Source organism: Poecilia reticulata, linkage group LG3 (genome assembly GCF_000633615.1).
Source record: "Poecilia reticulata strain Guanapo linkage group LG3, Guppy_female_1.0+MT, whole genome shotgun sequence".
Classification (NCBI taxonomy): domain Eukaryota; kingdom Metazoa; phylum Chordata; class Actinopteri; order Cyprinodontiformes; family Poeciliidae; genus Poecilia; species Poecilia reticulata.
Window position 1 is genome coordinate 32606241 of NC_024333.1, and position 11835 is coordinate 32618075.

Consider the following 11835-nt stretch of genomic DNA (forward strand, 5'->3'; position numbering starts at 1 on the left):
AACAACAACAACAACAACAACAACACCAACAACACCAACAACAACAACAACAACAACAACAGCAACTGCAGGGGCAGAAAATACATAAAAAAATCAAAAATTAGCTTAATTCTGCAGCTAATCAGCTGTTTCTCATCTAAAATATTGTAGTTGGATGAAAAAGACTGTTCATGTATTATGTACACGATTGACTATGTGGTCTTATATTAATGTTTTAAAATAATTATTATATTGTACTTTCAGAAGATTTAAAAAGAGTTCTTCTGTTTTCATATTTTTTACACTTAAATGTTTCAAATCATGAAAATATTTTAATATTTGACAAAGGTAACCCGAGTCCAAAAATCTAAATAATAAAAGTGAATAATAATCTAATTCACTAAGGAGAAAAAGATCAAATCTTCATGTTCCTAATGTAAAAAACTAATCGCCTCTTTGCTGATTTAACTGATTAAATTACAGTTTTTATTGATTCCAGTACTTTGAAATTAGCAGGTTTCAGAAATCCTCACTTATATAAAACATTCATTTTCAAGACAGTTGGATAGTAACTAGTTACATTCACTCAGTTACATTTACTTTAGTAACTTTTTAGAAAAAATGTACTTTCAGTTGTATTTTCCTACGGTGTACTTTTCACTTTTACTTGAGTAAAGATATGTTGAAGTAGTTTTACTCTTTACCTCCTCTAACAGTGGTGCAGTGTGTGAAAATGACAAAGACATAAGATCTGAGAACAGAAATGCTTGTGAATGAACAGAACCAGGCGGTTCTGTGTTACCGTCGGATCAGAACTCAGAGGATGAGATCCGGACCGTTTCTGGGCGGCTCAGCCACAGAAACTGGCTGCAGCTTTTAAAATGTGTTCTGGGCCGATGAAGGTCATCCTGACGGAGAGGAGGGCTGAGCAGCACCAGGATTATCCCGCTGCTCGCCCCGCCGCACACTAACCCAAATCTAATCTGGCTCCCTCTCTTCCAGCTCATCATCATCATCGTCATCGTCGCTCTGCAGCGAGTCGTTTCTCCACAGAGCGTTTATGAACACATTCACCTCCAAACTCAGCTCAAGATAAAAGATGTGAATCTAAAAGACTGAAAATATTTACATTCAGCTTTTACAGAATCAAAGTTCGAAAACAGTAGAAAAGTTTTCTCTGTTATGTTGCAACAAAAACAAGCAGAAGAAATGTTTCATTTCTGAAATCTGCACCGACCTGAGCTCTGCAAACAGTTAATCTTTTTACTTTTTCACAATATTTTGAAGCACTTTGAACCGCCTGGCTGCTGAAATGTGCTTTACAAATAAACTTGAGTGATTGATTGAAAACAAGCTTTATGTGACCAACAAATAACACATTTTCCCATAAGTGAAATAATCTGAACGTGAAACTACAACTTTTCCATCAATTTAAGGAATTATTAACTGAAAATAAGATCGCATATCTTGCTGAAGACTTACTTGTAAGTAATTTTAGTCTCTTTTCAAGTGAACTAAGATATTTAGAGCAGAAACTCGACCGAAACACTTGGTCAGATTGAGTGTTTTTGCAGTGCAGCTCTGCTGGAGGCCTGCGGAGGGTTAAAGCATCCAACGCTTCGTGTGGAGAGGAAGATGTTCTGCTGGGGGAAGGGACAGAACGGACAGATGGGACGGACACATGGTCCATGTCAAACTCCCCTCCCTGCTTTAATCTGACCGGTCCGGGGGGGGGGCGAGGGATGAGGGAGGGAGGCCGCCGGGTTTCGCCTCCGCTTCTCCCTCTCCTCTCTCCTGGCAGCAGCCGACACAGCCGCAGAGCGAACAGAGCAGGACATGGGCAACAAAGCAAGCGGTTCTGCTGCCAGGCGGTGCGGCCCGGGCTCGGGCTGAGGCTCTGGGCTCCAGCCGGACCGGATCCGCCGCTAATCCTCTGACCGGCCTGCCGGAGGGCTCCGGCCTCCTGGAGGATGTGAGGCGCTCTCTCTGGGGGAAAAAGCTGGAAGTTCATGGCCAAATGTAGAGCTTCGGTGGGCGACGACAAACACATGAGAGGGACGATGTCGGCCACGCAGGGGATGAGCCGCACCAGCGTCTACAGCTACTTCCTCAACATGGTGGCCTATCAGGTGAGAGCTGAGGAGCCGCAGACCCGGAGGAGAGACTTCACAGCTGAGCTGAGACCACAGAGAAAGGAGATTTTAAATCTGTTTTCTCTGTTTTTACTTGGATTTTACTGAGAAGAAGCCTGGCTGACATGACCGGCTCTCAGAAAAGCTCCTGAAGTCAGAAGATGTAAAAGATTTCACTGCAAAACCACAAAATGTTACCATTGATGGTCCACTTTCTAGCATGAACCCTGAAACAAGACAAAACTTTAAAGGTGGGAAATAGGAGTAAAACAAAATCCAGATTACTCAGAAATTTTATAGACAAATCTTGGACATTTCTGAGCTACAAAAGTCAAACATTTGTGAGAAATTTTTTTTTTTTTTTTTAGAAATTTTGAGATTATTCTCAGAAATTGTCTCGAAAAAAATTTGGACATTAACGTCTTTTGAAACTCAGAAAATTTACAAAAGTTGAAAAATTTTCCACTTTACGAGTTCAGAAAGTTTAAAAGTTTTTTCTGTAAAATATGTGAAATTAATCTCAACATTTGAGTTTTTCCTGGAATTTTTTTTACTTTTAAGATCAGAAATGTCCAAGATTTTTCTAGAAACTGTGAAATGAATTTAAATTTCTGAGTTTTTTGGTATCAAACTCAGTTTTCTTCTATTTACAATAACACTGTAATAATAATAGAGTAACACTAATACGCTGCCTTACAAAACTAACTTGCAAGTAACTTTTCTGCAAGATATTAGCTCAAAAGTCAAAAATCCCTTAGTATTTAAAACAAAACGTATTATTTCCACTGGCAGATTATTTCACTGACAATAAGACATTCTGTTTTTTTACAGCATTAAGCTCCTATATTTTGCTTAAACATTATTTGTAAGTGAACTAAGACGTTTGCACTAGAAACTGGACAGAAATACTTGGTGATATTTTGTGTTTTGCAGTGTTGCTGAAGGTAAAAAAAAAGCAAAGAAAAGAAAGAAAATTCCCTTTTTATTCTGAGTTTATATTAATGTTGCTGACCATGATGCATTTTGTTGGAGTTAAGTGATTAAGTGATTTCTAATCTGAAGTATTTTATGAAAAGTAACTGCGAGCTGCTCTGTGCAACAGCTAAAAGTACAAAATGTTCTTCATGTTCTGCATGAGTGAAAACTACAGCAGTTCAGAACAACAAACACGTTTTACGTCTGCAGGAGTTTGAAAAGTCTAAGTTTGTTCCTTCTCTGTCAAACTTTACATAAGTTTAAAGCTTTTCTTCAGCAGTGGAGCGTTTACGCAGTGAGTTTAGGATGTTTGAGTTTTTCTGGAGTTCTGGACGATTTATCTTTTTATTTTTGGCTCGTCTTTTGTGAAACCTTGTGAGCAGCGTCATTCTGAGTCCAGATTTTGTTGAAATTACGCTTTACTGCTTCCAGATTATGACCCAGATTATTTGTGCTCAGGACTTTAGAGTCCTGAGCACAGGCCGAAGGATTTGGGCCAGATGGACTGCTCTCTAAAAAGTGACAGGTTTTAGCTACTGTCTTGACTTCTGAGGAAAAATATTTGCATTTTTACACGTTTCTTGTTTCTTTTATCATGTTTAAGTGACATCTTTTTATTCAAATGTCTATTTAATCGACTACAACAAAAATCTACCCAAACTAATTAATTAATTTTAATAGCCACACCAGTAATTTGCTGCTGCCACACATAAGCGTTTCTTAAACAGAATCAGTTTGACATATTAGTATTGCTCTAAAAGCAAAACGCATCTGAGAGCAACATTAGGTCAATGATTAAAAAGTACAAGTGGAATTAGCACTTTTTCAAAATATTTCCCTTGTTTTATGTAAAACAATCTGCCAGTGGCACTAAAGCTCCTCTGTCTTGCTGAAAAGTTACTTGTAAGTTAGTTTTGTTTAACTTCGTTGCACCAGATGCTGTCCAGAAATCAAAACCAAAACCAGAATCTGCTTTGACTGGATGGAGCCTGAAACACAAACATCTTAAAAATAAACTCAAAGTTCCTCTTTATTAGACAAAAACTGCAACCAGAAGCTTTTTTTAGTTTTAAATAATATATTTATCTAAAGAAAATCACACACTGACTTATACTGATTCTTATTTTTTGGAAAATAAAGGATCAGTTCTCTGGATTTACTGATTTACTGCAACACATCCCCAAACATCACACTTCCACTTCGCTGCTTCACAGCTGGCATGAGGTTTTCTGTCTAAATAATTAAATTTTATCTGTACAAATAATATTACTACTGAAGTTCTGGTTTTTGTCTCTCCTCTTCATCGCAAAACATAATCTGACCTACTTCCATGTAAACCTGGAATAAAAGTCAAACCTGTGCAGTTTCCTTCTGCTTGAACAGCTTCGCACCTTCAGCTGCGTTCACACTGCAGCCTGAAGTGACTCAATTTCGATTTTCTTGCCGGGGCCGTTCACACTGCCAGTAAATGCGACCTGTATGCGTTCTGCAGTCAAAACGGACAAACGACCTGAAAGTGTCCCGCATGCGCAGTAGAGGGCGCCATAGCGTCAGCGTTCTCAGTGTTCTGCCAACCGCCATGAAAAGAAGAAGAAGAGCTCAGTGTTTGCGGAAGTAAACATGGAGGCTAACGGTGTAGCTTAGCTTATATATTTGAAGTTGTTATCAGGCAGGAGCAACAAATTAACAACTTAATCCTCATGGTTGTTATTTTTCTTCCCACTTGCTCGTATCAGGAGCAGAATAGTGAGATTTGTTGAGAATCAGTGTAGGGCTGAAACGATTCCTCGAGTGATTCGAGTACCTCGATTATTAAAATTCCTCGAGGAAAATTGACCTGCCTCGAAGCTTCGTTAATTTATGTTTTATCATTTAGCGCACCGTGTTTCAGCCGGAACATTATTTGCGTTGCGCGGAGCTCTGACTTCCGCCTCTGAGTTGTTGACGGAAGCTACGTGTTAGCGGCATAACGTCCAATCTTCAAGTTCGGCCCGCGGGGATTTTACAGATTGGTGATAATTCCGGGTTTTCATCGTTTTTGTGGGACCAATAAACATCCTTAAAATGACCGGCGCGATGCCGGGAGTTCGGCAGCCTTTCTGCTCCGGAGCTGCTGGTTGAACGGCGGGAAGAAGCTGAGGAGGATTTCTACAGGTGAGCGGAGAGACTGAACACGGCGGGCGGCTGAGGGTTGATGCTTACAGGGTAAGAGCAGCTTTATGGACGAACCGCACAATAAACTTATATCATCCCGGTCTGAACAAACGGGAGGCGGAACATGGCTGGTAGATGAGTTTCTGAACGGAGGAGCCGTAAACATCCCGTATTTCTCCCCCGGTCTACAAAAAAGTAACTGGTATGGAAGCTCAAATGTGGAAAAAATAGACTGATGTTGATATCCGATAGTAACACTGGTGTTATGGAAGATTTACCAATATTTTATTTCATAATTGTTTTTATCCGATTACTCGATTAATCGTAAGAAAAATCTATAGATTACTCGATTACTAAAATAATCGTTTACAACAGCCCTAAATCAGTGACTCAGAATAATACGGCCTGGACGTTATGGTCGCATTTGAATCGGATACGTATCGGATATGGGTCACATTTTGAAAAAGAATCCAACTTGTGTTGTTCACACCGCCATGAAAAGATCGGATACAGGTCGCATTACGTCAAAAAGATCTGAATCACTTCAGGCTGCAGTGTGAACCCTCAGACTGAGTCCAGTGATGAAGTTTCAGACTTCTTTCAGCATCTTGCAGCCTGTTTTCAGGGTGAACTTGTTGAGAAACACTATAGGCCATTATTTTAAATTACTCCCACTGTAAACAAAACGCAAACTGTCTGCTCTTTCAGTTCCAACCATTTGAAGTGAGAAAAAAACGTCAGTTTCCTGAACTTTTCAGTAATATTTTAATTTCTATGACGAAATAGGATCTATTTAATGTGTGCACTCTGTGAAAGCAGCAGCTGAACATCATTTTTGTGCAATAATGTAGTTAAACCTCCCCAACTTTTTTTTATAAAATCTATTAAAAACTGAGGAGTTTCATCCAAATTTATGCACCTTGTAGCATCAGAACGTCACTCCAAAAATAATCAGTTTGGATTTAAAAGAATATCTTAAGCTCTAAGAGTTTGAAAAGGATGAAAATTGTTTTGTTTTTTTCAAGAATTACTACAAAAAAACAAAACCAAAGAACAATCTTTGCAGAGTTACGTCAACATATTTCAGACACACTGCAAAGAAAAGTAATGGGAACAACTGACATTTGCTGGTTATTCAGCCATAAAGTATTCTTGAATTAAAATTTTAACCGTAAATTAAGAAGGATATTTGAGAATTTTAAAGGAAAACTTAGTTCTGGTGAAAAACCAGAGTGGACGTCACTGGCTGAAACGTGTAAAATTTCAATACACAAAAATATTCTGCAAAATCTGAAGAAACTTGAGAGATTCACCAAAAAAACAAAAAAAAAAAAAACTGACAAAAGGTTCATCAGAAGACGAGTCGGAAACTTTAACTGCAACTAATCCAGGTTAAAATGTTCACAAGTAGCATCAGCTGGCTAACAATGTCGAGCCTTTTGGTTTCTCTTTCTGTGGAATAATTTAATCTGAGTTGAAATTAGCATAATGTAAGCGTTCTTAACCAGGAAACGTTGTGTTGAAAGGTATTTCCTCTTCATAAACAATGACGTTTTCACAGGTTGGAGCTAGTAATTCTCTCCTCAGCTGTGATTGTTGTGCATTACTGCCAGTGTAATTTGGCTATTTTTAAATCTGAGCGATCATTCTGTGTTTATGGGAGATAATCTCCGTCTCTCGCTGCAGCAGCTTCCCTCAGCGATCTGTAATCCTGTATTATGAACCTCAAACTGGGCCACAGGACAGACACCTGTCCGTCACACGGGTCCAGAGAGGCGACCAAGTTTCAGCAGCTGAACGGTTTTCACCGGGATTTCTGTCAGCTCAAGATCTTTGCACAGGAAAATAACTCAATCCAACATATTTAATATTAACTTCCTCTTTGCTCCAAAGTCTTGTAAGTTTTTAATTCAGAAAGTGAAGAGTAACATTAAGGGCTGCACAGTGGCGCAGTTGGTAGAGCTGTTGCCTTGCAGCAAGAAGGTTCTGGGTTCGATTCCCGGTCTTTCTGCATGGAGTCTCCATGTTCTCCCTGTGCATGGTGGGTTTTCTCCAGGTACTCCGGTTTCCTCCCACAGTCCAAAAGCATGACTGTCAGGTTAACTGGTCTCTCCAAATTGCCCCTAGGTGTGAGTGTGTGTGTGCATGGTTGTGTGTCTCTGTGTTGCCCTGCGACAGACTGGCGACCTGTCCAGGGTGACCCCGCCTCTCACCCGGAACCTTAGCTGGAGAGGAACCAGGACCTCCTGACCCCACTGAGTAACATTAGCATCTCAGTCTGAGGAAAAAGGCCGACTAACTAACCCAGGGGTGTCCAAACTTTTTGTCACAGGGGAAAAATTTCTCAAGTCAGAACAACCGGCAGGCCCAAAGCTAGTTAGCTTGCTAGCTAAATATTTTGTTCAGAGGTAACTTTTTAGTTAGCAAGCTAAGCAGCTAGCTTGCTATTTGATGCAAAGCAAGATCTTTAATGCTTTGAATCTGCGTTATACTCATTTGAGTTGAATGATTGAGGTTCTGAAATATTAGCAGTGATTTGGGTTATTTAACCTGTTTTAAGCTTCATTTCAAAGATATTTCCACTGTAGTCAGTTAGTTTGCAAGCTAAGTACTTAATTTGAAGCTAAATTTAGTTAGCAAGCTGCAAACTCAAAAATATATAATTTCTTAAATATTTTTACCTGCTTAACAATGAACTAAATGTAATAATTAAAATAAAGTAGTCAGACATTTGTAAGAATGAGTCACTGGATGCCTAAAAAAATGTTAATGCTTTATTAAAAGAAAGGAATTCAATTTGTGCATTTTTGGGGGAAAAGGGAAAAGTTTCAGCCGTAAAACACAGGATTTTTTTTTTCACTTTTGGGAAAGAATTTCATATATTTATAGATGTTTAATAAATTCATGAAAACCAGATTTTGGTGCATCTGCTTTTGAGGAAAAGTCACTAATAGATGTGTTCCTGTTTACTTTAAAACCAAAGAGAATGTAAAACAAATATTAATGCTTTTCATTATAATAACACTTTCATTTGTTTATAATAAATTTTCACTAATTACAAACAAAAAGTTTATCTGTATCAAGTACGTGTGCTTGGGCCACACAAAATCAATCGAGGGGCCACTTATGGCCCACAGACCACACTTTGGTCACCCCTGAATTAAGCAAAACTAAGACGTGCATCTTGTGAAATGCAGGTAAGATTAAAATAAACTCTAAACAAGGTTTAAAACAAAGAAAAATTTAAAAAATCAAGTAACATTTTGATAATTCCAATTTTTTTTAAAGAAAACTATTTTTTTTATTATCCAGAAAACATCTGTGAATGTTTTATATATTTCATTGAGCAAAATGTCTCTTCAAAGTGCCTGAATTTGAAAAGCATAAATGATTAATGTCCATTCCTCACACTGATGGGTAATCTCTGCATGGTTCTTCAGATTATGATTTGCACTTGCAGAGTAATAATTCGTGGGAACGCACCGTTCACGCAGTGCAGCCATAAAACCGCACATCCCTCCATTAGCATGTAGATCAGCTGTTCTCCAACAGGAGCAGAACGAGCGGGACAGGAGGATTTATCCTGTCCCGCTCGTCATGTTGTGGCCCGAATAAACCAGGCTGACCTCCAGACTGCAGAGTTTACTGTGGCAGCAGACAGATGTGCACGGCTCCTAAGATTTAGCTCAGGATCAGCGGAGACGGGATCCGAATGTTGCTGGTTTCATTAGATTAATCTGTCACCAACGTTGCTGCTGCCAAGTCTGGTAATGTAGGTTATTTGATGCAAACCAACCCGACTGCAGACTGGTTGATGCTTTGAATCTGTGCTGAACTCATTTGAGTTGAATGAAAGAGTTTAACTCATTCATTTGGGTTATTTCACCTGTTATAAGATATTTTTTTTCAGTCATATTTCCACCATATTTATTCATTTATATTCAAAATATCCAGAAAGGTTGTCAACTAAATGCTAAGTTCAAAGCTAAACTTAGTTTGGCTGCAAACTAAAATATTTAGCTTGAAACAGCTTGTTTGCTTGCTAACTAAATATTTTGTTTAAAGCTAGCTATTTAGCCTAGCTAAACCGTTAGCTTGCTAACTAAATGCCTAGTTTGAAACCAAATAGTTAGCTTGGTGACTAAATATTTGGTTTCATGTATAGCAAGCTAAATCTTTAGTTTCAAACTAGGTATTTAGTTAGCAAGCTAACTATTTAGCTACAAGCTAAATAGATACCTTTAGAAGCTAAATAGCACTTTGAATTACCTTGTTACTGTAATGTGCTGTACAAATACGATTGATTGATTGATTGATTGAAATTTAATTACGATAAACAGAGAATTGGACTCACCTCATTCTCAGAAACGCTTCTCTAATTTATTACTGGATACATCTATGAATATTCAAATACTGATCTACAAAGTTTTGTGCAAAATTCATATTTTGTGCATTTTGTTTTGTTCTTCCATTTGGGTCTCAACTGCACTTAAAAAAAACTCCCAGCTGTTTTTTGACAGTAAGTTGATGTTTTTGGTGTTTGGAAAATGAGTCATTTCAAAAACCTTCCTATTGTTACATGGCATTCAATGTGCACTGTGCCATTACCTAGCAACCCCAGGAGGGCCGGGCCCGTTGCCTAGCAACACCTTTGGCCAGCTTTTGTTGTTGACTTAATGTATTTGTGTTGGTTGTGCAGGAGGCTCTGCTTCTGCTTTTCAAAGATGTATGGTTGTATAATTGTGCATCTGTCCGCAGCCATTTCAATGTACGAGTGTGAACGTTGATCAGAGCAGACTAAAGTCTCATTATCTATTGAATTATTTTGTGCAAACAATGAGATGAAAACGTCTCGTGTCAGCCATCGACCCGTTTTAACCTGTTGAAGGATCATTGCAGGTCATCCTTCAACACAAAGTGTTGCTCTTTCCTTCATTTCCTTCAGTTTTCGATTGATTCTCCTCAGATTTGTTGCTGCTGTGGACCGGCTCCCTGCTCGCTCTGCTGTGCCTTCTGCCCTCCAGTCAAATCGTCCACCAGCACGCGGGTCATGTACACCCTCTTCCACATCATGAGCTGCGCCGTTTCCTGCCTCATGTTGTCCCGCACCGTCTCTGAGCTCGTCAGGGAAAATGTGAGTTTAACGTGGCATAAGGAGCAAACACATACTTTCAATTCAAAGGTTGCATTCATATGTGAGCATGTAGCAAAAGAAAAACGCAAAGATTTTAAGCAAAACTGTGTAAGCTAATTACATATTTAGTGTTTCCACAGAACCAGATGCTGTAAAATCAAATTATTTGATTAGATAATCACACAAAACAAGGCTAGCTGCCTCAGAAAAGCAGGTTAGCTGTACTGGAGCTGTACTGCTAACTACAGCTGTGAAGGGTTGCAAGCCTTTGAAAAACCATTATTCATTCATGTATATGCTAAACATTCAGCTAGCTTGCTAACTAAATAGCTAGCTTGAAGCTAAATCATTAGATTGAAAGCTGAAAACTAGCTTGAAAATATTCAGCTTGCTAGCTGAATATTTGTTCAACTAACTATTTAGCTAGAAGATAAATAATTAACTTGCTAATTAAATGCCTTTTCTTGGTAACTAAATATTTAGTATGTTCTTGGCCACTAATCCTTGTCAAGAGCACAAAATATTAACAAGTATTGTCTAGTTTATAGTACAAATATCTTAATAAACTTGAAATAAGACAAACTAACTTGCAATTAACGTTTTTAGCAACAAGTAAGAGCTGCTCAATAAGTCAACAATTCCTTAATATTGATTAAAAAGTTCTAGTTTCACTTGTAACTTGGGATAAATGTCTTGTAAGTGAAATAATCTGCCAGTGGAACTAGAACTTTTTCATCAATTTTAAGAAATTATTAGCTTAAAACAAGCTTCTGTATCTTTCTTAAAAGTTACTGTAAGTTAGGTTTGTCTTATTTAAAGTGTGCTGACATAATTGCACTGGAAACTAGACAAAATTACTTGGTAAGTATTTGTGTTTTTACAGTGTATTTCTGACTTAATTAAATGGAAATCGTTCCAAATCTGTGCGTCTGATTCAGGGAAGTTTGGGGTCTGATGAAGCTGTGTTTTGTGCTTCAGGTGCCTTTCTTCAACGTGGTGTGCGACCAGGCGCACGGCGGAGGCCACTGTGAGATGCTGGTGGGATACTCAGCGGTCTACAGAGTCTGCTTCGGCACTTCCTGTTTCTACCTGATGATGGCGATCTTCCTCATCGACGTCAAGTCCAGTCAGGACTTCAGGGCGCTCATACACAACGGGTCAGTCGCCCGCAATTTGGTTTTGTTCATCTAGCTACATTTACATCAGTTACTTTTGGAAAAAAATGATTTTTATGAGTATTTTTACTACTGATCAATCAATCAATCAAATTTTATTTGTATAGCACATTTCAGCAGCAAGGCATTTCAAAGTGCTTTACATGATTAAAATAAAAACAGAAATAAGCAGTGAAAAAGAGAAAGAGATTAAAAAAAACATTAAAACCCCTTTAGGACTTCAGTTAAACGTCGTTTAACTGGGATTCTAACCCTCAGGGACTTTAGTCAAAAACACCGTTTGACA

The 11835-nt window shown here is 38.5% G+C and overlaps 1 protein-coding gene across 2 annotated transcripts in view; it reads left to right on the plus strand.

Moving 5' to 3' along the window:
• Positions 1-11835, plus strand: part of serinc4 (serine incorporator 4) — a 30502-nt gene that overhangs the window by 5189 nt on the left and 13478 nt on the right. The window contains exons 1-3 of one of the 2 annotated variants that reach the window (XM_008406055.2): positions 1569-2108; positions 10207-10374; positions 11353-11531. In XM_008406055.2, coding sequence (XP_008404277.1) covers positions 1989-2108; positions 10207-10374; positions 11353-11531 — 467 coding nt within the window. In that variant the 5' untranslated portion in view covers positions 1569-1988. Of the gene's footprint in view, positions 1-1568; positions 2109-10206; positions 10375-11352; positions 11532-11835 lie in introns of those variants that run through there. The other variant, XM_008406056.2, reaches the window with a different exon arrangement.